Source organism: Anomaloglossus baeobatrachus, chromosome 9 (assembly GCF_048569485.1).
Source record: "Anomaloglossus baeobatrachus isolate aAnoBae1 chromosome 9, aAnoBae1.hap1, whole genome shotgun sequence".
NCBI classification, from domain to species: Eukaryota; Metazoa; Chordata; class Amphibia; order Anura; family Aromobatidae; genus Anomaloglossus; species Anomaloglossus baeobatrachus.
The window spans coordinates 18,748,370-18,772,729 of NC_134361.1; the positions used below are offsets into that span (position 1 = coordinate 18,748,370).

The following is a 24,360-nucleotide window of genomic DNA, read 5'->3' on the forward strand; positions in this document are numbered from 1 at the left end:
TATCTTTTAGGGACATTTCACTATTTAAATATATACTTTTATTTTTACTTGATTTCTCCTGTAACCGGGGCTGTTATATTAGCCCCAGTAATAATGGAAATTCATCCTCCTGAATGCATAGTAAGGCAATGTGCCCACGGGATAATGTACCCGCGGAATTTGCTGCGGAAAACTCACAAATTTATCTGGATTTTCTATATAAATCCGCAGGTTCTAGCATGTACAGACACTCCCCATGTTATCCTATAGGATTTGAGGAGTGTCTGTGTCCATACACATCCATACAATCCAATGATGCGGACTGAATTGTTCATGCGGAAATATCTGCGGAAATCCCGCTCCTCCACTATGGAGATACAGGGCGGGAATTCCGCAGGAAATCCGCACTGTTTCCGCAGGTTTACCGCAACAACGCCGTAGATATACTGCAGCAATGGATAGCTGCGGATTCCGGGGAGCAGCTGCGGTAAACCTGCGGCAAATTCCGCTTGTACGTTGTCCCGTGAAAAAGGTTCCTCACCGTGTCCACTTCCGCTCAAATTCAAGCAACACTTCAGCTACATGTTTTTTATATATACCTTTCCAGTCTGATTTCTTCTTCTGTAATGCTGATAGTGTCTTCTATCCCCCTCCAGCTCCCTCCGTATTCCCAGCAATCACGAGACCGCTGGATCAGGAGGAAGATGCGCCATTAACGCTCCCTATTTCTGTGCGTGTAGCGCTTGTTCAGAATTGTGTATACAGGATCAGGAAGGCAGAGGCGGTAATAAACCATCACTGCCTTCTCTGTGTGGAGTCTGGCTGTGTCTGTCGAGCGGCTTCTCGCTGTTGCAGGTGTTGTACGATGCAGCAATGTTCTTAAACATTAATTGCAGACTAGAATGTGGACGGCCTGGACATTTATCGTGTTTGGGCAGTCCAGAAGTGATCTAAAAGAGCTGTTTGACTTTTATTTCATAAATCAATAGTTCACATGAAAATAAGAAGCTTTGTAATATAAATTATCCTAGTAATGTCCTTCTTTCTCCTTCTGCGCCGGCCTGTCACTCTCAATTCAGGTTCCTTTAAAATGCTATGGTGGAATGAAGAGGAGCTGGAGGCCGGCACAGACCTGCTGCTGCAAGTTCTCCTTTTTTTACCATAGATTTAAATTGTAACTGTCATTTCAGGAGAACTTGCAGCAGAATGTCTGTGTCTGTCTCTAGCTCCTCCTCTTCCCTCCATAGAATTTTATAGGCACCAATTGCCATTTCTTCTCCTAGTAATGTGAAGGTCTGTGTTCATTAAACACAGATTTGACAGAAGGAGCAATCCAGAAGGAGAAAGAAGCAGATGTCCCTGATAAGATACGTTATAAAGTTGCTTATTTTCTCGTGCACTATTGATTTTTAAACTGAAAATTAAAACAACTGATGGGCAATGTACAACAGCAATCAGAGGTCACCGAGCTCCATACAAAGCAACAACATAGCCTACAAACGCTGCCTCCTGGCTTCATGGAAATTGCCCCCCATATTCTTAGGGACTTTGACTTCTCGTTCGTATATTCACCATGCTATTGTCATTCCAAAAAAAGGAAAACATCACTAAGGAACTCAAAAAGTTACAGTATTTTTCGTTTTATAAGATGCACCCTAAAATTAGAGAGTGGGTGCATCAGCGGTGGGGGAGCGGGGTCACAGGAGGCAGGGACGGTGCTGGAGTAGGGCAATGCTGCAGGCGCTGCGGTGGGAGCTGTGCTGGCTTTGGTGGGGGCTGTGCTGTCTGCGGGTGCCGTGCTGGTTGCGTGGAGCAGTGCGGTGCGGCGGGTGTAACAGATGCTTTGTTGGCAGTGCAGGCTTCAATGAAATTGTGCCCGGAGTCGGCGCATGCACACATTGAGCTCTCAGCTCAATGACAAGCCGAGATCTCATCTGCACACATGCCACCTCTGGGCGCCATTTTCCTTAAGTCCGCTGCTGGGAGAGTAATGGGCTGGAGGCGGCACGTCTGCAGATGAGATCTTGAGCTGAGAGCTCCATCTGCGCATGCATTGACTCAGGGCGCCGTTATTTGAATCCTGCACCGCCAACAGAGCATCTCACCCGTCGCACCACTTTACTCCACACAGCCCCCACCGCAGCCAGCACAGCTCCCATTGCAGCCAGCACATCCCCCACCACAGCCAGCACAGCCCCCATTGCAGCCAGCACAGCCCCCACCGCAGCCAGCACAGCCCTCACTGCAGCCAGCACAGACCCCACCACAGTCAGCACATCCACCACCGCAGCCAGCACAGCTCCCACCACAGTCAGCACATCCACCACCGCAGCCAGCACAGCCCCCACTGCAGCCAGCACAGCCCCCACTGCAGCCAGCACAGCCCCCACCGCAGCCAGCACAGCCCCCACCACAGTCAGCACATCCACCACCGCAGCCAGCACAGCTCCCACCACAGTCAGCACATCCACCACCGCAGCCAGCACAGCCCCCACTGCAGCCAGCACAGCCCCCACTGCAGCCAGCACAGCCCCCACCGCAGCCAGCACAGCTCCCACCACAGTCAGCACAGCCCCCACCGCAGCCAGCACAGCCCCCACTGCAGCCAGCACAGCCCCCACTGCAGCCAGCACAGCCCCCACCGCAGCCAGCACAGCCCCCACCACAGTCAGCACATGCACCACCGCAGCCAGCACAGCCCCCACCGCAGCCAGCACAGCCCCCACCGCAGTCAGCACAGCACCCATTCACCTCCCGGTAAGCTACATTCGCAGTATAATACTCACCCATCATTTTCCTCCCAATTTTTGGGAGAACAAGTGCGTCTAATAATCTGAATAACACGGTATTTCACAGCCCTAGTAGGGACTGTTATGACGGCCATAGTGAGTGCTTGACCAGTCCCACCCCAAACTCAATTATCATTGCTCTCTACTACGTAATTCAAAATTTATAACATATTGGCAAAATCAATAATTTATGTTAAAATAATTAATATAAAGTCGTATCGTGTTGATTTTCCATAAAGCAAATGGTGAATCCCAGTGTTTATGAATGTCAATCTGCAGCAGGCCCCACAAGGTCTATAGGAGTTCCTGACATTATAGACCGAGGGGTTTCTTTACATCTCGTCCCACCTGTCCAGAAACTTAGTTTTCAACTTGAAATACTATTTGTCGGTCATTACGTCATTCACCACACTTAACGAAAGGTCATGTTGCTCCTTCAGAGTCCTCACTTGGCCGTATCCAAAGACTTCCATCGCCTTGTGGCAAACGTCTTGAATCTCTAACACCACTTTGTGGTTAAGATCTTTCCTCCATTTGTGAACAATTTTCATGGAGTCTTCGGCAAAGTTCATGAACCCCCTCTGCACTTGGGTGTGTCGGTGGGTGATATTGTACACCAATTTTTGAAGATCTTTATTTAGGCTAAGACCTGTAAATTTGTAAACCTTATCGACCACAGTCAATGGTTCTGTAGCCAAGTCCTCATGCCGTATCATCATATACTTTCCTTGCAAGGCTTTACCTGCCCGTCTGCTAAAGTTGTTGATCGCCACTTGGGCTTCACAGATTTTGGCCATGACTTGGGTGACACTAGGCTTTGACTTTTTATTTTGAGGTTCTTCATTTTCTCTGACCACAATAAGATCCTCATCATTCAGATGCTTAAACCTTAATCGTGATAAAGCCACGGCCCGAGGGTCCCTTACCAGGTGAATGATTCTAAGGTCAAGATTGGCATCTTCTAGTAGGGAAACAAGAGGACCAAGGTCTAGGATACGAACTGTCTTCAGAACCACATGACTGTGGACCTCACAAGACTCCTCCATCTTTTTTAAGGGAACATACCCACAACGTTGAAAGCAAGTAGGTCGATCATATTCCTTATTTTTGTTTAAGGCTTTACAAGCAGGTTGAGAACATAAAGCCCAACTCTCAGTCCAAAAAGGCAAATCAGAAATATACCGACCGCCTCTCGAAAGATATTCATGTAGAGGAGACACATCACAAGTGAACAATGACCGGAAAAGGTCTCTGATAGGATAATGCAAAACACTGGCCTTGAGATTTGGGAACTTGACCCAAACCATTCGTGCCGGCTCATAGATGTAAAACACATTGGGGTGATGATTGAATATCTGACCCAAGAAAGAGGAGCCGGACCTCCATGATGAGAGAATGAGAACATGCGTGCGTTTTCCTTCTTGGTCTTCAAAGTCTATCTTGTCTTTAAGAATCCATACCGAGAAGAAGATGAGAAGTGACACAATGATGAAGCGGAAGAGTGAAAGCCGAGGAGCCATGTTGTGGTTATTCTGTAATGAGATAAAAAAGAAGACAATTTTATAACAAAAATGTAATAATATGAGAATATTCTGGGCAAAATGGAAAACTTCTGCTATTTCTCGTGTCATGTTCAAGTGTGGTGCTCTTCGAAAGCTGGCCTTACAAGGAAGAACCAAAGGATTTTGTAGATCATCGATGGAGTATGAGCTGGTCCAGACTTTCCCCGACAGCAGATGTCAGGGACAGAAGGTTTGGGTATGTTAGATTTCAGTATGATGGATCGATGGAGCTGAAATAAAAATCCACCACTAGAGGGGAACACATTCCAAGTAGAGGCTGGAAGGGAGGAATCACTGTTGACCATTTGGCCAACAGCTATCATAACTGGATGGATAAGTAAAGCTGTGTAACACTTTGAGATCAGATTGAAAAGGTTCTGGAACTAGTTTCATAAAGCAATCAATATCTTTGCCCTTTAGGTTTAGAAAACCTTAATAAAGAGGGGTCTGCTGCCTAGTATACCCATCACTTGGTGAGGGCAGTTACAAGGATCTTCTCTCGCCCAGGAGGACCAGTTCTGTCCTGCCTTAAACAGATAACCCATTGATGTGAATAGCCAATGTGTAATGCTTACGACCTCCCGTGGTGGCACTGCAAGGAAATTCTACACTATCTGCCAGGTTTTGGCACCGGTCCTGGCAGGAGGACATTCTGTGAACGTTTTTTTTTGGCAAGTGGCCATTTTATTGAGTAGGGATTGTGCAGAGCAGTGAACTTCTTCATATTTCTCAGGGGAGAGGGGGAGATTGTACACCCCTGAAACGCATTGTGGCTATTTAACTAAATAAACCTTTGAGCTCTTATCTATATCATCCATCCTGTCTCCAAGCAGCGAGGCTGTTACCGTGAGTCTTCAGTTTCATATTTCTCATGTCATGGTCAAGTTTGGTGATGAGGGGGCTCTCCGAAAGCTGTCCATACAAGATGAACATGGAAGAACCTAAGGATTTTGTAGATCATCGATGGAGTATGAGCTGGGCCAGACTTTCCCCAAAAGCAGATGTCAGGGAAAGAAGGGTTGGCCATGTTAGATTTCAGTATGACGGATCGATGGATACTATCTGCCAGGTTAGGAGGACACTCTATGAACGTTTTTTTGGCAAGTGGCCATTTTATTGAGTAGGGATTGTGTGCAGCAGTGAACTTCTTCATGTCGGTACTGTGAGAGGTAACTGTTCCATGCACACCCAAATGACTGAAAGCTGGCAGCTCGAGGGAGGAAATAAGTAAATGTTCTCCTGGTAGCTGCACTTTCATTCAGTACTGTGGCCTTAAAACGCTATTAATCTGCCAATTGACTCTATATCTGCAGGTAAATGGCATTTTCAAAGATGATGGGTTCTCATTAAGTAGCATCATCCTGGTGGGACACCCGCTCAGGCACCCCTCACCCTGTGGAAGGGTTCGTGGCTTCCATCTTGATGCTTCTGCACAGGAAACCATGATTTTGACTATAAACTGTAATATTGAAGGAATAAAAAGAATTCAGTCGGTAAAATTACAAAATTTCTAAAAATAAATTAACCTAATAGGTAAACGCCGTAAAGAAAAAAATATGTTGGTTTTTTGGTTACTGCACCTTCCCCATGAAATGCAATTTATTGATTTATTGATATCAATGAAATCATCACCTCGGCTCACATATATCCGTCCTGCGCACAAAACCACAACTCGCAGCGCAGTAAAAAAGTTTCATACGTCTAGGAGGGAAAATAAAAACGTTATGGCTCTTGGACGTAGGGTAGGAAAAAACAAAGGTATGAAAACAAAAATTGTCCCCATCGTTAAAAGATTTATTGTGACAGTAAACAGGGAAATGGATGTTTTACTGGTGACCGGAGTTCAGTTTATGGCTTGGGCGTCGTTCACACTGAGGATCTGGTGGCGGGCTATGAGCCTTGTGTCTTTGGGGGAATATCACTTCAAGTATTTAGACGTACGGCGCTTGGTTAAAGGCGCGGCAGCCGGGCACATCTGTCAGTGAAGCATTATATCTCTACGATGAGTCACTAGGAAGTTTTTGTAGAGATTACTAAGAGTTTTCTTTATGGTATTTGAGGGTTATAGAGGCTTAAAATGGGTTTAGCTGCACATCTCAGTGCACCTGAGACATCGGCCGGGTCCAACGACCCCCAATATACAATCCCTACGGGGAGAGTGAAGAAAAACACCTCTATGGGCAGATTATTTCCCCTGAGAACAAAAGGATCTGACTCCTCTCCTGACACTTCTCTCCTCCAACGTAATTTGTTGACGGAGGCAGGAGGTCACCATTCACATTAGAAGGTCTTACCCCCGAAGCCTAAAACTGTTATCAACTCCATGGATGGCAAGAAGAAAAGAAAAATCAATTTTGGAACAAACCAAACCAAACATGTTACTCGAAGCAACGATCACCAAGCTATGACTTGCCAACTCTGGACACATATGAAGAGAACAATCACTGGAGGACATCGTGGTCAGAAGAATAGAAGAAACAAGACAAAGAGGAAGACCAATAACCCAATGGCTTGATGATAACGATGGAGTTTCCCTGGTAGACTTATCTAGGAGGAGAAGACCCTGGTGGACTTATCTAGGCGGAAAAGACCCTGGTGGACCTATCTAGGCGGAAAAGACTCTGGTGGACTTATCTACGCGTAAAAGGCCCTGGTGGATTTATCTAGGCGGAAAAAACCCTGGTGGACTTATCTAGGCGGAAAAGGCCCTGGTTAACCTATCTAGGTGGAAAAGACCCTGGTGGACTTATCTAGGCGGAAAAGACCGTGGTGGACTTATCTAGGCGTAAAAGGCCCTGGTGGACCTATCTAGGCGGAAAAGACCCTGGTGGACTTATCGAGGCGGAAAAGACCCTGGTGGACCTATCTAGGCTGCACAAGAGTGATCTTCCTGCAGAGCGGTCATCCATCAAATCTCCATGGCTCAAGATCTGCTGTTCTTTTTTATTATATTGGGAACAGCGGCATGGTTCATAATTTTGAGCATTTATTTTTTACTGTTGGATTTGAACCTGCGATAGTTTCATCTCTTGATGTATTACATCCAATTAAATTGCAGTATATGATAAATTTATCAATCTCCTGAGAAGCCATCGCAAACTTTCCATACACCACAATTGAGTCATGGAGGAAGTGCTCAGATTGACGGCACAATACGGGGATTGCGTCGTTTCAAGTGCTCAGATTGACGGCACAATACGGGGATTGCGTCGTTTCAAGAATTTCCATTATTTCATATATACACATATACATATTACACAGGAAAATAAGTGAATTTCATAATATACTAGCTGAAGTATCTGGTGTTGCCCGGGATAGTAACTAAGTCTCTTTCTATATTTCTCTCCCACTCTCTCTCTCCCACTCTCCCTCTCTCTCTCACTCTCTCTCTCCCACTCTCCCTCTCTCTCTCACTCTCCCTCTCTCCCACTCTCTCACTCTCCCTCTCTCCCACTCTCTCTCTCTCTCCCTCTCTCTCTCTCTCTCACTCTCTCACTCTCCCACTCTCTCACTCTCTCACTCTCCCTCTCTCCCACTCTCTCTCTCCCACTCTCCCTCTCTCTCTCACTCTCTCACTCTCCCTCTCTCTCCCACTCTCCCTCTCTCTCTCACTCTCTCACTCTCCCACTCTCCCTCTCTCTCTCACTCTCCCTCTCTCCCACTCTCTCACTCTCCCTCTCTCCCACTCTCTCTCTCTCTCTCTCCAACTTTCCCTCTCTCTCCCACTCCCCCTCTCGCTCCCATTCTCCCTCTCTCCCACTCTCCCTCTCTCTCCCACTCTCCCTCTCTCCCTCGCTCTCTCTCTCCTACTTTCCCTCTCTCTCCCACTCTCCCTCTCTCCCACTCCCCCTCTCTCTCTCCCTCTCCCACTCTCCCTCTCTCTCTCACTCTCCCTCTCTCCCACTCTCTCACTCTCCCTCTCTCCCACTCTCTCTCTCTCTCCCACTTTCCCTCTCTCTCCCACTCCCCCTCTCGCTCCCATTCTCCCTCTCTCCCACTCTCCCTCTCTCTCCCACTCTCCCTCTCTCCCTCGCTCTCTCTCTCCTACTTTCCCTCTCTCTCCCACTTTCCCTCTCTCTCCCACTTTCCCTCTATCTCCTACTCTCCCACTCTCCCTCTCTCTCCTCCCTCTCTCCCACTCCCGCTCTCTCCCACTCTCCCTCTCCCACTTTCTGTCTCTCCCACTCTCCCTCTCCCACTTTCTGTCTCTCCCACTCTCCCTCTCCCACTTTCTGTCTCTCCCACTCTCCCACTCTCCCTCTCCCACTTTCTGTCTCTCCCACTCTCCCTCTCCCACTTTCTGTCTCTCCCACTCTCCCACTCTCCCTCTCCCACTTTCTGTCTCTCCCACTCTCCCTCTCTCCCACTCTCCCTCTCACCAGAGAAATCATACTAACTGACACATAAGCTTCTTATACTAATAATGTCCTTCGTTACCTATAGCAACCAATCACAGCTCCTATTAATGACCTGTACCAAAATAGAAGCAGAGCTGTGATTGGTTGCTATAGGCCACCTGATAAATATCTGGGACAACTGTCAAAACAATATATTACCTCACACATTCAAACAGTAAGTAAGGAGGTTTTTTTGAGCGAATAACTGTAAAGTGTGTGGTTAAAATTTCCCCTCAAAACATAGTCTATGACGTTCCCTGAGTCACATGAGGAGTCTGTGCAAAATATCATGATTGTAACTGCGATGATGTGTATTCCTTTAGTAGACATACATACATACACACACATATATACACACACATATACACACACACATACATGCACACATATACACACACATATACACGTGCACACACACACACACACATATATACACACGCACACACATACATGCACACATATACATACACACATATACACGTGCACACACACACACATATACCTACATATACACACACACACACACACACATATACATGCGCACACACATATATACACACATACACACACACACATATACACAAACATATACACACACACATACAAACACATACATATACACATATATACACACATTCATACGTACACAAATACACACATACATACATACACTTACATACATACACACACACATGCATACATACACACACACATATACACATAAATACATACACATATATAGACACATTCATACGTACACATACACAAATACACACATACATACATACACTTACATACATACACACACACATGCATACATACACACACACATATACACATAAATACATACACACATACACTCAGCTTTATATATTGGATTTTATTAAAGAAATCCATTTCTTTTACCTCTGAGCTTCCACTCTCAAAATTCTCACTTCATGGGTAAAATCTGTCTTCTTACTGAGATAGGGCAGTTGGTGCTCATAATATTCTATGCAGACCTGTAGCTGTCAGGAGAACTAGCCGCGGCCTATTCGTCCCCGCCTCTAGCTCCTCCCTCTCCATAAAATTGTATAAGCACCAACTGTCACCTCCTATCTCAGTAATGGGAGAATCTGTTCTCACTGAATACACATTTTACCTTTAGTTGGACATGAAGGATCCGTCCGGGGGGTGAAAGCAGCAGATTTCTCCCATAAGATATATTTGTCAGAGTTGTTTATTTTCACTTCTGCTATTGTTTTATGAAATGTAAATGACGGATTCTCTTTAAATGCTGCGATCAGTGATTGACTGTGGCAGTGATCAGAGCTCGCTCCGGTCGCTGCTGTTAGAGGTGGTGCCAGCTGTATAGGCGCGGGCTCAGCTCCTCTATATATGCGCTGTACATATATGTAAGGAAAGAGTTAATAGAACTAAAAAAATCAACAATAAACAAATTAAAGAATTTAACTTAAAAAAGAATTGAATCCTCTATATTTTCCATATTTTCTATATCCTCTAAATTTTCTATATTTTCTATATTCTCTATATTTTCTATATCCTCTATATTTTCTATATTTTCTATATCCTCTATATTTTCTATATCCTCTATATTTTCTATATTTTTTATATCCTCTATATTTTCTATACCCTTTATATTTTCTATATCTTCTATATTTTCTATATCCTCTATATTTTCTATATCCTCTATATTTTCTATATTTTCTATATCCTCTATATTTTCTATATCCTCTATATTTTCTATATTTTTTATATCCTCTATATTTTCTATACCCTTTATATTTTCTATATCTTCTATATTTTCTATATCCTCTATATTTTCTATATCCTCTATATTTTCTATATTTTCTATATCCTCTATATTTTCTATACCCTCTATATTTTCTATACCCTCTATATTTTCTATATCCTCTATATTTTCTATATCCTCTATATTTTCTATATTTTTTATATCCTCTATATTTTCTATATCTTCTATATTTTCTATATCCTCTATATCCTCTATATTTTCTATATCCTCTATATTTTCTATATCTTCAATATTTTCTATATCCTCTATATTTTCTATATCCTCTATATTTTCTATACACTCTATATTTTCTATACACTCTATATTTTCTATACCCTCTATATTTTCTATATCTTCTATATTTTCTATATCCTCTATATTTTCTATATCCTCTATATTTTCTATATTTTCTATATCTTCTATATTTTCTATATCCTCTATATCCTCTATATCCTCTATATTTTCTATATCCTCTATATTGTCTATATCCTCTATATTTTCTATATCCTCTATATTTTCTATATTTTCTATATCCTCTATATTTTCTATATTTTCTATATCCTCTATATTTTCTATATCCTCTATATTTTCTATATTTTGTAGTTTGTGCTTTTTATGCCCTTGGATTGACTCCGGCTCACGTGCGTCCGTCGCATAGAACTGTCAGTATTTATCACTCTCCTTTACACATTAACAGAATATCATCCACAATTAAGTAATAAACGTTCTTATCTCTCGGGCTCTGACATCATCAATTTACGTTACTACTTAATAATTAAGTCTATAAATAAATAAATCCGATCCCTTCTCACCCTCGGGCCGGGAGCTCAGCCGTCCGCTCTAACCTGTGCTCAATCTCCCTACAGCGCCTCCGCAGGTGGATCAAACTATTACAGCCCATCCTCAGTGTGAGGTAGGACCATGTGCACCATCATGAATTTCCACTATAATCTGTCTGATCCACGGGACACTGAACCTGAACCCCACAAAAGGAGCACTCCCCAAAATCGAAAATCTCTCAGTATATTAATTTTCAATATGAGAAGATGTGAGATAACTATCTCTTTTGGTTGAAAATTAACTGCTGTAACTGTAAAGAACCCTTTCCTATAGTAAGTAATAAGTACGATACATTCTCTAGTTCAATCCGTTGCATCACATTTATTTACTAGTTGCTTTCTCTGAACCCTCTTCGGTTGGAACAGAATCTTGGTCAAACACTAAATGTGGAAATTATTATTAACAACCATGGAATGAACTATGTAACACTTCTAGATCTATGCTCTTTAAGTCTGGAGACTAAGGTTTTGTCTAATTGACAAATTCTGCCATTACTACCTCTTGGTGTTGAATATTTTGTAATTTAACTGCACTTACTGTAAAGAATCCTTCCCTGTAATAATTAAATAAGTATTATATAACCTATAGTTTAGTATATTGCATCAGATGTATTAACTAGTTGCCTCTTGTGTACCCTCTCCAGTTAGAGCCAAGCCTTTTACATACTGTATATATAGATATAGTTATAATCCTATTTGTCATCCTGAGCTAGATCATTGGAAAATTATTATATCTATACCCTTCAAGATTTAGAAGCATTCATGAGATTAAGGTCTATTTGCTATTGCTCTTTTGGTTGAATATTTCATAATTGGACTGCTCTTACTGTAAAGAACCCTTCCGTACAGTAATAATTAAATTACCTTTCCTCTAATTATAAGTTATATCCTCTAGTTTAGTTCATTGCATCAGATCTATTAACTAGTTGCCACTTTTGTACCTTCTCCAGTTGGAAACAAAGCCTATTACATACAATATATGTAGATATCATCGTTATCATCGTATCTCTCATCCTGAGCTAGATCATTGGAAAATTATTATATCTATACCCTTCAAGATTTAGAAGCATTCATGAGATTAAGGTCTATTTACCATTGCTCTTTTGGTTGAATATTACATAATTGAACTGCTCTTACTGTAAAGAACCCTTTCCTACAATAATGATTCAACTACCTTTTCTCGAAAAATAAGATATATCACATCACATATATTAACTAGATGCCCCCTCCAAACCATCTTTAGATGGAGATGAGACTTTTTGAAGCCTTAAATGCAAAATTCATCCTTAGGAGTCGAATCAATGAAAATGTTTTCGGAGTCCTCTCACAGGAGACATTTGCCTTCGTGATTGATCTGTTTTTGTGTCATTTTTAGATCCCCGATTGTGATTTATATCTCTCCCCCGCCATCAAAAAGTGTAAAGAGCCATCTCACCTTTTCTCCGACCCGGCTAGTAATCCTTCATTGCTCCCTGCTCCGCTGCAGACACTTTGTTTCGGGCATATTGTGCCTTTGACCTGCTCAGCTGCGTTTGACCCCTTGGAAACTGAAATCCGGAGTCTGAGGGAGTAAATAAAATAAACCCTCGTATAATGTGGCTGGTGGAGAAACCTTCTGGAGAGCACGTTCCAGCTCCTCCATATTAGCGACCTTTGTATAAGCTGACGAGCACCGCATATACAGATACCACTCCTTACTTTATTATGATGGAAAAGAAGTCAAGGTCATAAACGCCCACAGCAAAAAAAGAGAACGAAAGAAGGCAGCGAAGGAAAACAAAAAGATTCCAAAGATGACGCAACGGCGGTGACCAAAAAAAGCTGAAAAGAAATAGTTATAATTCTAAGAATTTGGGCAATCTGGGCCCCATATTGGGGCTGTCACTCGCATGTCTCACCAGTTTTTCCTTTGTAGGTTCTATCCATAATTTTTATTTCTCTGATTATATAGAAGAGATGCTCTGATGTCTCTGCAGCACAGCACACACAGACAAGAGGGATTCCTGCTTTACCGTCTATATGTTGCACACCATGGAGGCTGTTATACAGCAATACAGAGCAGTGTACATGTAAATCCAGCTCAAAGGTAAGAGACAACATTTACTAGAAGCAGCAGCATGGAGGACATCAACCAAAAGTATTGAGCAGTGTAGATGTGAATCCAGATAAGAGGTAAGATAAAATATTTACTAGAAGCCACAGCATGGAGGATGTTATACAAAATCCAGCTCAGAGGTAAGACAATATTTACTAGAAGCAGCAGCAGCATGGAGGACATCAACCAAAAGTATTTTGCAGAGTAGATGTGAATACAGATAAGAGGTAAGATAAAATATTTACTAAAAGCAGCAGCAGCATGGAGGACATCAACCAAAGGTGCTGACCAGTGTAGATGTGAATCCAGATAAGGGGTAAGATAAAACAGTTACTAGAAGCAGCAGCATGGAGGACATTAAACATAAGTACTGAGCAGTGTAGATGTGAATCCAGATAAGAGGTAAGATAAAATATTTACTAGATGCAGCTGCAGCAGTATGGAGGACATTAAACAAAAGTGCTGAGCAGAGTAGCTGACAATCCAGCAATGAGGTAAGATCAAACAAACACTAGAAGCAGCAGCAGCATGGAGGACATCAAATAAAAGCACTGAGCAGAGTAGGTATGAATCCAGATAAGAGGTAAGATAAATTATTTACTAGAAGCAGCAGCAGCATGGAGGACATTAAACACAAGTACTGAGCAGTGTAGGTGTGAATCCAGCAGTGAGGTAACAAACCAATTACTAGAAGCAGCAGCATGGAGGACATCAAATAAAAGCACTGAGCAGAGTAGATGTGAATCCAGATAAAAGGTAAGATAACATTTTTTATAGAAGCCACAGAATGGAGGACACTAAACAGAAGTACTGAGCAGTGTATATGTGAATCCAGCAGTGAGGTAAGATAAAATATTTTCTAGAAGCAGCAGCAGCATGGAGGACATCAACCAAAAGTGCTGAGCAGTGTAGATGTGAATCCAGCTAAGAGGTAAGATAAAGCAGTTACTAGAAGCAGCAGCAATATGGAGGACATTAAACACAAGTACTGAGCAGTGTAGATGTGAATCCAGCAGTGAGGTAACATAAAACAGTTACTAGAAGCAGCAGCAGCATGGTGGACATCAAATAAAACCACTGAGCAGTGTAGATGTGAATCCAAATAAGAGGTAAGATAAAATATTTGATAGAAGCTGCAGCATGGAGGACACTAAAGAGAAGTACTGAGCAGTGTAGCTGTGAATCCAGATAAGAGGTAAGATAATATATTTGCTAGAAGCAGCAGCAGCAGTATGGAGGACACTAAAGAGAAGTACTGAGCAGTGTAGATGTGAATCCAGCACCAGGGTAAGATAAACACTTACTAGAAGAAGCAGCATGGATGAAACTAAACAAAAAGTAGTGAGCAGTGTAGATGTGAATCCAGCAGTGAGGTAAGAGAAAACATTTGAATGCAGCAGTACAATCTCGGTTCTTGCTCTTCTCCTTCCTCCTCGTCATGCCATAGACTCTAATAGGCAGCCGTAATCTGATTTCTCAGTGATCTTGCAGTCTGTCTTATTATGAATGGAAGAAATTTCGGCTGTTTTTCAGAGTGGATAGTGAGTTTTGGAGGTGGAGGGTGGGAGGAAAATGTGGCTTGTAAGTGAAGAAACAAGCCCTGACTATTTAAAGTTCCGTGGTCCAGATCCTTTTGCATCTCAGTCCTCCGTTCTGCGCTACCGTTGCTTTGAAAATGATAATTTTCAGTAGGTGTTGACCGCACTCAGCAAATCTGTCTCCTCTTTTTAGTGAAGCTCCAGGAAAAGGAGAAGTTCTGGGAAAGTTGTACCTCAGGGCAAACAGGTCCCACTACAACGCCCTGATGACTCCAATCTCTAAATCAACAAGGACTGCAGAAACTCCTTGTGTTTTTCCCTGTAAGTTCCGCAGATTCTTATATTTTTCCTTGTAGACCTCTGAACAGTTGAGCACTTGTGTACTAGCTCCTTATATTTAATCTGTGGCCATTTTCCACTAGTAGATCACTTCTGTACATTTTAGATAGATACAGTTGGTGAACACGTCACCAGTTTTCTATGTAAATATATTTCTAAAGCTGCTATTGACATGAATTTCTCACCAGTTGTCAGTAACAACCCATCCAATCCACACAGGCAAAGAAATCAAACCATAGATGTCCAGAAATTATGAGAAATTACACAAAAAAATATTGAACGCATGAAGAAAGAAAGGAGCAAAAAAGCCCAGGAAAGTCCTGACAGTAGCTGAAATCTATCAACAATTATTAAGTAATCCTGCCACTTTGTGACAAATAATATCAGACGGTTCAACTGATGGCTGATAAAAAGGTGTCTCATTACCAAGGTGCCACACAAGAAACATCTCATGATGGGTAAAACTAGTCAGCTGTCTCATTACCAAGGTGCCACACAAAAAACATCTCATGATGGGTAAAACTAGTGACCTGTCTCACTACCAAGGTGCCAACGAGAAACATCTCATGATGGGTAAAATAAGTGAGCTGTCTCACTACCAAGGTGCCACACAAGAAACATCACATGATAGGTAAAACCAGTGAGCTGTCTCATTACCAAGGTGCCACACAAGAAACATCTCATGATGGGTAAAACTAGTGAGCTGTCTCATTATCAAGGTGCCACACAAGAAACATCTCATGATGGGTAAAACTAGTGAGCTGTCTCATTACCAAGGTGCCACACAAGAAACATCTCATGATGGGTAAAACTAGTGAGCTGTCTCATATAACCAAGGTGCCACACAAAAAACATCTCATGATGGGTAAAACTAGTGACCTGTCTCACTACCAAGGTGCCGCACGAGAAACATCTCATGATGGGTAAAATTAGTGAGCTGTCTCACTACCAAGGTGCCACACAAGAAACATCACATGATAGGTAAAACTAGTGAGCTGTCTCATTACCAAGGTGCCACACAAGAAACATCTCATGATGGGTAAAACTAGTGAGCGGTCTCATTACCAAGGTGCTACACAAGAAACATCTCATGATGGGTAAAACTAGTGAGCTGTCTCATTACCAAGATGCCACACAAGAAACATCTCATGATGGGTAAAACTAGTGAGCTGTTTCATTACCAAGGTGCCACACAAGAAACATCTCATGATGGGTAACACTAGTGAGCTGTCTCATTACCAAGGCGCCACACAAGAAACATCTCATGATGGGTAAAACTAGTGAGCTGTCTCATTACCAAGGTGCCACACAAGAAACATCTCATGATGGGTAAAACTAGTGAGCTGTCTCATAACCAAGGTGCCACACAAGAAACATCTCATGATGGGTAAAACTAGTGAGCTGTCTCATTACCAAGGTGCCACACAAGAAACATCTCATGATGGGTAAAACTAGTGAGCTGTCTCATTACCAAGGTGCCACACAAGAAACATCTCATGATGGGTAAAACTAGTGAGTTGTCTCAAGACCTTACCAACCTTATTGTTGTAAAACATACTGATGGCATTAATTATAGAAGAATTTCTAAACTACTGAAGCCTTCAGTGAGCTCTGCTGAGGCCATAATCCGGAAGTGGAAAGAACATTATTTCACCATAACCCGCCAATGACCTGTTACTCTTCCATTGAGAGCTCATTTGACTGCATGTTGTGAGTTCCCAGTAACAGCTTCCAAATACAAATGCCGCAACTGGAATCAGCTCCAGACCTTTCACTGCTTAATTGATGATGGATTAATGAGGAAATCGCCCATGCAGCCCATTACAGAGCTTCTGAGATAATTGTCCAATTACTTTTGATCCCTTGGAAAAAGGCAGCTACATATGAAAGAGCCGTAATTCCTAAATCCGTCCTCCATCTAGGGTATGAAAACCTCAAATTAAAGCTGATAGTTTGCAGTTTAAGCCCAAATAGATAGATGTGTTTTCATATACTTTTTTTTTTAGCATTTAATAATTCAGAATATTTGAAAAAAAAAAAATCTGTTTTGTGTGACCTCCCTTCTTTTATTCCTTTTAATCATAATTTCTAAATAAATTTGTGTTTTATACAAAAAAAATAAAATAAAAAATCTCCATTTGAAGCTGTTATTCCTTCTGACTCCACTAGGTGGAGCACACTGCTTATGAATATATAAGAAGAATCAATGTGCTCCCTCTAGTGGTGACTGCTGGGATACACAGTGTTATCCTGTGCTACAGATTTATGGCGGCACCAGGGCATGTGCACGTGGGTCTCTTTATAGCAAAAGACAAAAATCCTTGATGTGTTAAATGAAATAAACATAGGATTATTTCCTGTCCATGACCAACACTAACCCCTGCACTAATCCAGAAAATAGAATTATATTCACCACTAAAGAGGCACATGTCTCCGGGGATAGCAGAGTGGGCAGAGTGTGGCGCTCAATATACAGCTTACAAAGCTATATAGGGGCCATTATACTGTTTAGAGGGCTAGTGGGGGCATTATACAATGTCCAGGCCATACAAAATTGTGGAAAGGCCATCATACTGTCACTGTGGAGGTATCATACTTTGTGAGGTGGGGGGTAATATAGGGTCACCATATTGTGTGTGTGGAGGAACTATGGATGAATTCACTATGGGCATGACATACAGTGGTGGGACACTGTGGAGGTAACATACTGTGTTGGGGTAACATACAGTGTTAGGGCACTGTGGGGTAACATACTGTATTGGGGGCACTGTGGGGGTAACATACTGTGTTGGGGTCACTGTGTGGGTAACATACTGTATTGGGGTCACTGTGGGGGTAACATACTGGGTTGGGAGCACTGTGGGGGTAACATACTGTGTTGGGAGCACTGTGGGGGTAACATACTGTATGGGGGTCACAGTGGGGGTAACATACTGTATTGGGGTCACTGTGGGGGTAACATACTGTGTTGGGAGCACTGTGGGGTAACATACTGTGTTGGGAGCACTGTGCGGGTAACATCCTGTGTTGGGAGCACTGTGGGGGTAACATACTGTATTGGGGTCACTGTGGGAGTAACATACTGTGTTGGGAGCACTGTGGGAGTAACATACTGTGTTGTGGACACTGTGGAGGTAACATACTGTGTTGGGTTCACTGTGGGGGTAACATACATTGATGGGGGCACTGTGGAGGTAACATACTGTGTTGGGTTCACTGTGGGGGTAACATACATTGATGGGGGCACTGTGGGGGTAACATATTGTGTTGTGGGCACTGTGGGGGGTTAAAATACTGTATTGTGGGCACTGTGGGGTAATATACTGTGTTAGGCTCACTGTGGGGGTAAAATACTGTATTGGAGTCATTGTGGGGGTAATATACTGTGTTGGGGGTCACTGTGGGGGTAACATACTATGTTGGGGGCACTGTGGGGGTAACATACTGTATTGGAGTCACTGTGGGGGTAACATACTGTGTTGGGAGCACTGTGGGAGTAACATACTGTGTTGTGGGCGCTGTGGGGGTAACATACCGTGTTGGGTTCACTGTGGGGGTAACATACTGTGGGGGTAACATACTGTGTTGGGAGCACTGTGGGAGTAACATACTGTGTTTTGGGCACTGTGGGGGGTAAAATACTGTATTTTGGGCACTGTGGGGGTAATATCCTGTGTTAGGCTCACTGTGGGGGTAAAATACTGTGTTGGAGTCATTGTGGGGGTAATATACTGTGTTGGGGGTCACTGTGGCAGTAACATACTGTGTGGGAGGCACTGTGAAAGTAAAATACTGTGTTGGGGGCAACTGTGGGGGTAACACACTCTGTTGGGGCACTGTGGGTGTAACATACTGTGTTGGGGGCACTGTGGGGGTAACATACTGTGTTAGGGCACTGTGAGGGGGTAACATACTGTGTTGAGGTAACATACTGTGTTGGGGACACTGTGGGAGTAACATACTTTGTTGGGGGCACTGTGGGAGTAACATACTGTGTTGGGGGCACTGTGGGGTAACATACTTTGTTGGGGGCACTGTGGGGGTAACATACTGTGTTGGGGGCACTGTGGCGGTAAAATACTGTGTGGCGGGCACTATGGGGGTAACATACTGTGTTGGAGGCACTGTGGGGGTAACATACTGTATCACGGGCACTGTGGGGGTAACATACTGTATCACGGGCACTGTGGGGGTAACATACTGTGTTGGGGGCACTGTGGGGGTAACATACTGTATTGGAGGCACCGTGGGGGTAACATACTGCATCATGGGCACTGTGAGGGTAACATACTGTGTTGTGGGCACTGTGGGGGTAACATACTGTATTGAAGCACTGTGGGGGTAACATACTGTGTTGGGGGCACTGTGGGGGTAAAATACTGTGTTGGGGGCACTGTGGGGGTAACATACTGTATCACGGGCACTGTGGGGGTAACATACTGTGTTGTGGGCACTGTGGGGGTAACATACTGTATTGAAGCACTGTGGGGGTAACATACTGTGTTGGGGGCACTGTGGGGGTAAAATACTGTGTTGGGGGCACTGTGGGGGTAACATACTGTATCACGGGCACTGTGGGGGTAACATACTGTGTTGTGGGCACTGTGGGGGTAACATACTGTATTGGAGGCACCGTGGGGGTAACATACTGCATCACGGGCACTGTGAGGGTAACATACTGTGTTGTGGGCACTGTGGGGGTAACATACTGTATTGAGGCACTGTGGGGGTAACATACTGTGTTGGGGGCACTGTGGGGGTAAAATACTGTGTTGGGGGCACTGTGGGGGTAACATACTGTATCGCGGGCACTGTGGGGGTAACATACTGTGTTGTGGGCACTGTGGGGGTAACATACTTTGTTGAAGGCACTGTGGGGGTAACATACTGTATCGCGGGCACTGTGGGGGTAACATACTGTGTTGTGGGCACTGTGGGGGTAACATACTTTGTTGAAGGCACTGTGGGGGTAACATACTTTGTTGAAGGCACTGTGGGGGTAACATACTGTGTTGGGGGCACTGTGGGGGTAAAATACTGTGTTGGGGGCACTATGGGGGTAACATACTGTGTTGGGGGCACTGTGGGGGTAACATACTGTATTGGAGGCACTGTGGGGGTAACATACTGTGTTGGGGGCACTGTGGGGTAACATACTGTGTTGGGGGCACTGTGGGGTAACATGCTGTGTTGGGGGCACTGTGGGGGTAACATACTGTGTTGGGGGCACTGTGGGTGTAACATACTGTGTTGGGGGCACTGTGGGGGTTAAAATACTGTATTGTGGGCACTGTGGGGTAATATACTGTGTTAGGCTCACTGTGGGGGTAAAATACTGTATTGGAGTCATTGTGGGGGTAATATACTGTGTTGGGGGTCACTGTGGGGGTAACATACTATGTTGGGGGCACTGTGGGGGTAACATACTGTATTGGAGTCACTGTGGGGGTAACATACTGTGTTGGGAGCACTGTGGGGATAACATACTGTGTTGGGAGCACTGTGGGAGTAACATACTGTGTTGTGGGCGCTGTGGGGGTAACATACTGTGTTGGGTTCACTGTGGGGGTAACATACTGTGTTGTGGGCACTGTGGGGGGTAAAATACTGTATTTTGGGCACTGTGGGGGTAATATCCTGTGTTAGGCTCACTGTGGGGGTAAAATACTGTGTTGGAGTCATTGTGGGGGTAATATACTGTGTTGGGGGTCACTGTGGCAGTAACATACTGTGTGGAAGGCACTGTTATGTAAAATACTGTGTTGGGGGCAACTGTGGGGGTAACACACTCTGTTGGGGCACTGTGGGTGTAACATACTGTGTTGGGGGCACTGTGGGGGTAACATACTGTGTTGGGGGCACTGTGGGGGTAACATACTGTGTTAGGGCACTGTGAGGGGGTAACATACTGTGTTGAGGTAACATACTGTGTTGGGGGCACTGTGGGAGTAACATACTTTGTTGGGGGCACTGTGGGAGTAACATACTGTGTTGGGGGCACTGTAGGGTAACATACTTTGTTGGGGGCACTGTGGGGGTAACATACTGTGTTGGGGCACTGTGGCAGTAAAATACTGTGTGGCGGGCACTATGGGGGTAACATACTGTGTTGGGGGCACTGTGGGGGTAACATACTGTATTGGAGGCACTGTGGGGGTAACATACTGTATCACGGGCACTGTGGGGGTAACATACTGTGTTGTGGGCACTGTGGGGGTAACATACTGTATTGGAGGCACCGTGGGGGTAACATACTGCATCGCGGGCACTTGAGGGTAACATACTGTGTTGTGGGCACTGGGGGGGTAACATACTGTATTGAGGCACTGTGGGGGTAACATACTGTGTTGGGGCACTGTGGCGGTAAAATACTGTGTGGCGGGCACTATGGGGGTAACATACTGTGTTGGGGGCACAGTGGGGGTAACATACTGTATTGGAGGCACTGTGGGGGTAACATACTGTATCACGGGCACTGTGGGGGTAACATACTGTGTTGTGGGCACTGTGGGGGTAACATACTGTATTGGAGGCACCGTGGGAGTAACATACTGCAGCGCGGGCACTGTGAGGGTAACATACTGTGTTGTGGGCACTGTGGGGGTAACATACTGTATTGAGGCACTGTGGGGGTAACATACTGTGTTGGGGGCACTGTGGGGGTAACATACTGTATCACGGGCACTGTGGGGGTAACATACTGTGTTGTGGGCACTGTGGGGGTAACATACTGTGTTGGAGGCACTGTGGGGGTAACATACTGTATTGGAGGCACTGTGGGGGTAACATACTGTATCGCGGGCACTGTGGGGGTAACATACTGTGTTGAGGGCACTGTGGGGGTAACATACTGTGTTGGGGGCACTGTGGGGGTAACATACTGTATTGGAGGCACTGTGGGGGTAACATACTGTGTTGGGGGCACTGTGGGTGTAACATACTGTGTTGGGGGCACTGTGGGGTAACATACTGTGTTGGGGGCACTGTGGGGGTAACATACTCTGTTGGGGGCACTGTGGGGGTAATATACTGTGTTGGGGGGCACTGTGGAGGTAACATACTGTGTTGGGGGGCACTGTGGGAGTAACATACTGTGTGGGGGGGCTGTGGGGGTAATATACTGTGTTGGGGGCACTGTGGAGGTAACATACTGTGTTGGGGGGCACTGTGGGAGTAACATACATTGTTGGGGGGCACTGTGGGGGTAACATACTGTGCTGGGGGCACTGTGGGTGTAACATACTGTGTTGGGGCAGTGTGGGAGTAACATACATTGTTGGGGGGCACTGTGGGGGTAACATACTGTGTTGGAGGCACTGTGGGGGTAACATACTGTATTGGAGGCACTGTGGGGGTAACATACTGTATCGCGGGCACTGTGGGGGTAACATACTGTGTTGGGGGCAGTGTGGGAGTAACATACATTGTTGGGGGGCACTGTGGGGGTAACATACTGTGTTGGAGGCACTGTGGGGGTAACATACTGTATCACGGGCACTGTGGGGGTAACATACTGTGTTGTGGGCACTGTGGGGGTAACATACTGTGTTGGAGGCACTGTGGGGGTAACATACTGTATTGGAGGCACTGTGGGGGTAACATACTGTATCGCGGGCACTGTGGGGGTAACATACTGTGTTGGGGGCACTGTGGGGGTAACATACTGTGTTGGGGGCACTGTGGGGGTAACATACTGTATTGGAGGCACTGTGGGGGTAACATACTGTGTTGGGGGCACTGTGGGGTAACATACTGTGTTGGGGGCACTGTGGGGGTAACATACTGTGTTGGGGGCACTGTGGGGGTAATATACTGTGTTGGGGGGCACTGTGGAGGTAACATACTGTGTTGGGGGGCACTGTGGGAGTAACATACTGTGTGGGGGGGCTGTGGGGGTAATATACTGTGTTGGGGGCACTGTGGAGGTAACATACTGTGTTGGGGGGCACTGTGGGAGTAACATACATTGTTGGGGGGCACTGTGGGGGTAACATACTGTGCTGGGGGCACTGTGGGTGTAACATACTGTGTTGGGGCAGTGTGGGAGTAACATACATTGTTGGGGGGCACTGTGGGGGTAACATACTGTGTTGGAGGCACTGTGGGGGTAACATACTGTATTGGAGGCACTGTGGGGGTAACATACTGTATCGTGGGCACTGTGGGGGTAACATACTGTGTTGTGGGCACTGTGGGGGTAACATACTGTGTTGGAGGCACTGTGGGGGTAACATACTGTATTGGAGGCACTGTGGGGGTAACATACTGTATCGCGGGCACTGTGGGGGTAACATACTGTATTGGGGGCACTGTGGGGGTAACATACTGTGTTGGGGGCACTGTGGGGGTAACATACTGTATTGGAGGCACTGTGGGGGTAACATACTGTGTTGGGGGCACTGTGGGGTAACATACTGTGTTGGGGGCACTGTGGGGGTAACATACTGTGTTGGGGGCACTGTGGGGGTAATATACTGTGTTGGGGGGCACTGTGGAGGTAACATACTGTGTTGGGGGGCACTGTGGGAGTAACATACTGTGTGGGGGGGCTGTGGGGGTAATATACTGTGTTGGGGGCACTGTGGAGGTAACATACTGTGTTGGGGGGCACTGTGGGAGTAACATACATTGTTGGGGGGCACTGTGGGGGTAACATACTGTGCTGGGGGCACTGTGGGTGTAACATACTGTGTTGGGGCAGTGTGGGAGTAACATACATTGTTGGGGGGCACTGTGGGGGTAACATACTGTGTTGGAGGCACTGTGGGGGTAACATACTGTATTGGAGGCACTGTGGGGGTAACATACTGTATCGCGGGCACTGTGGGGGTAACATACTGTGTTGGGGGCAGTGTGGGAGTAACATACATTGTTGGGGGGCACTGTGGGGGTAACATACTGTGTTGGAGGCACTGTGGGGGTAACATACTGTATTGGAGGCACTGTGGGGGTAACATACTATATTGCGGGCACTGTGGGGGTAACATACTGTGTTGGGGGCACTGTGGGGTTAACATACTGTGTTGGGGG

At 44.9% G+C, this 24,360-nt stretch overlaps 1 protein-coding gene across 1 annotated transcript; it reads right to left on the reverse strand.

Annotated features, from left to right (window-relative positions):
- Positions 1-2,888: 2,888 nt before the first annotated feature.
- On the reverse strand, positions 2,889-12,989 carry LOC142250289 (carbohydrate sulfotransferase 4-like). The gene is made up of 2 exons (XM_075322427.1): positions 12,794-12,989; positions 2,889-4,300 (listed from the first exon to the last, which is right to left on the reverse strand). The coding sequence occupies exon 2, from the start codon at positions 4,286-4,288 to the stop codon at positions 3,149-3,151; it is 1,140 nt and encodes a 379-aa protein (XP_075178542.1). The 5' UTR covers positions 4,289-4,300; positions 12,794-12,989; the 3' UTR covers positions 2,889-3,148.
- Positions 12,990-24,360: the final 11,371 nt, after the last annotated feature.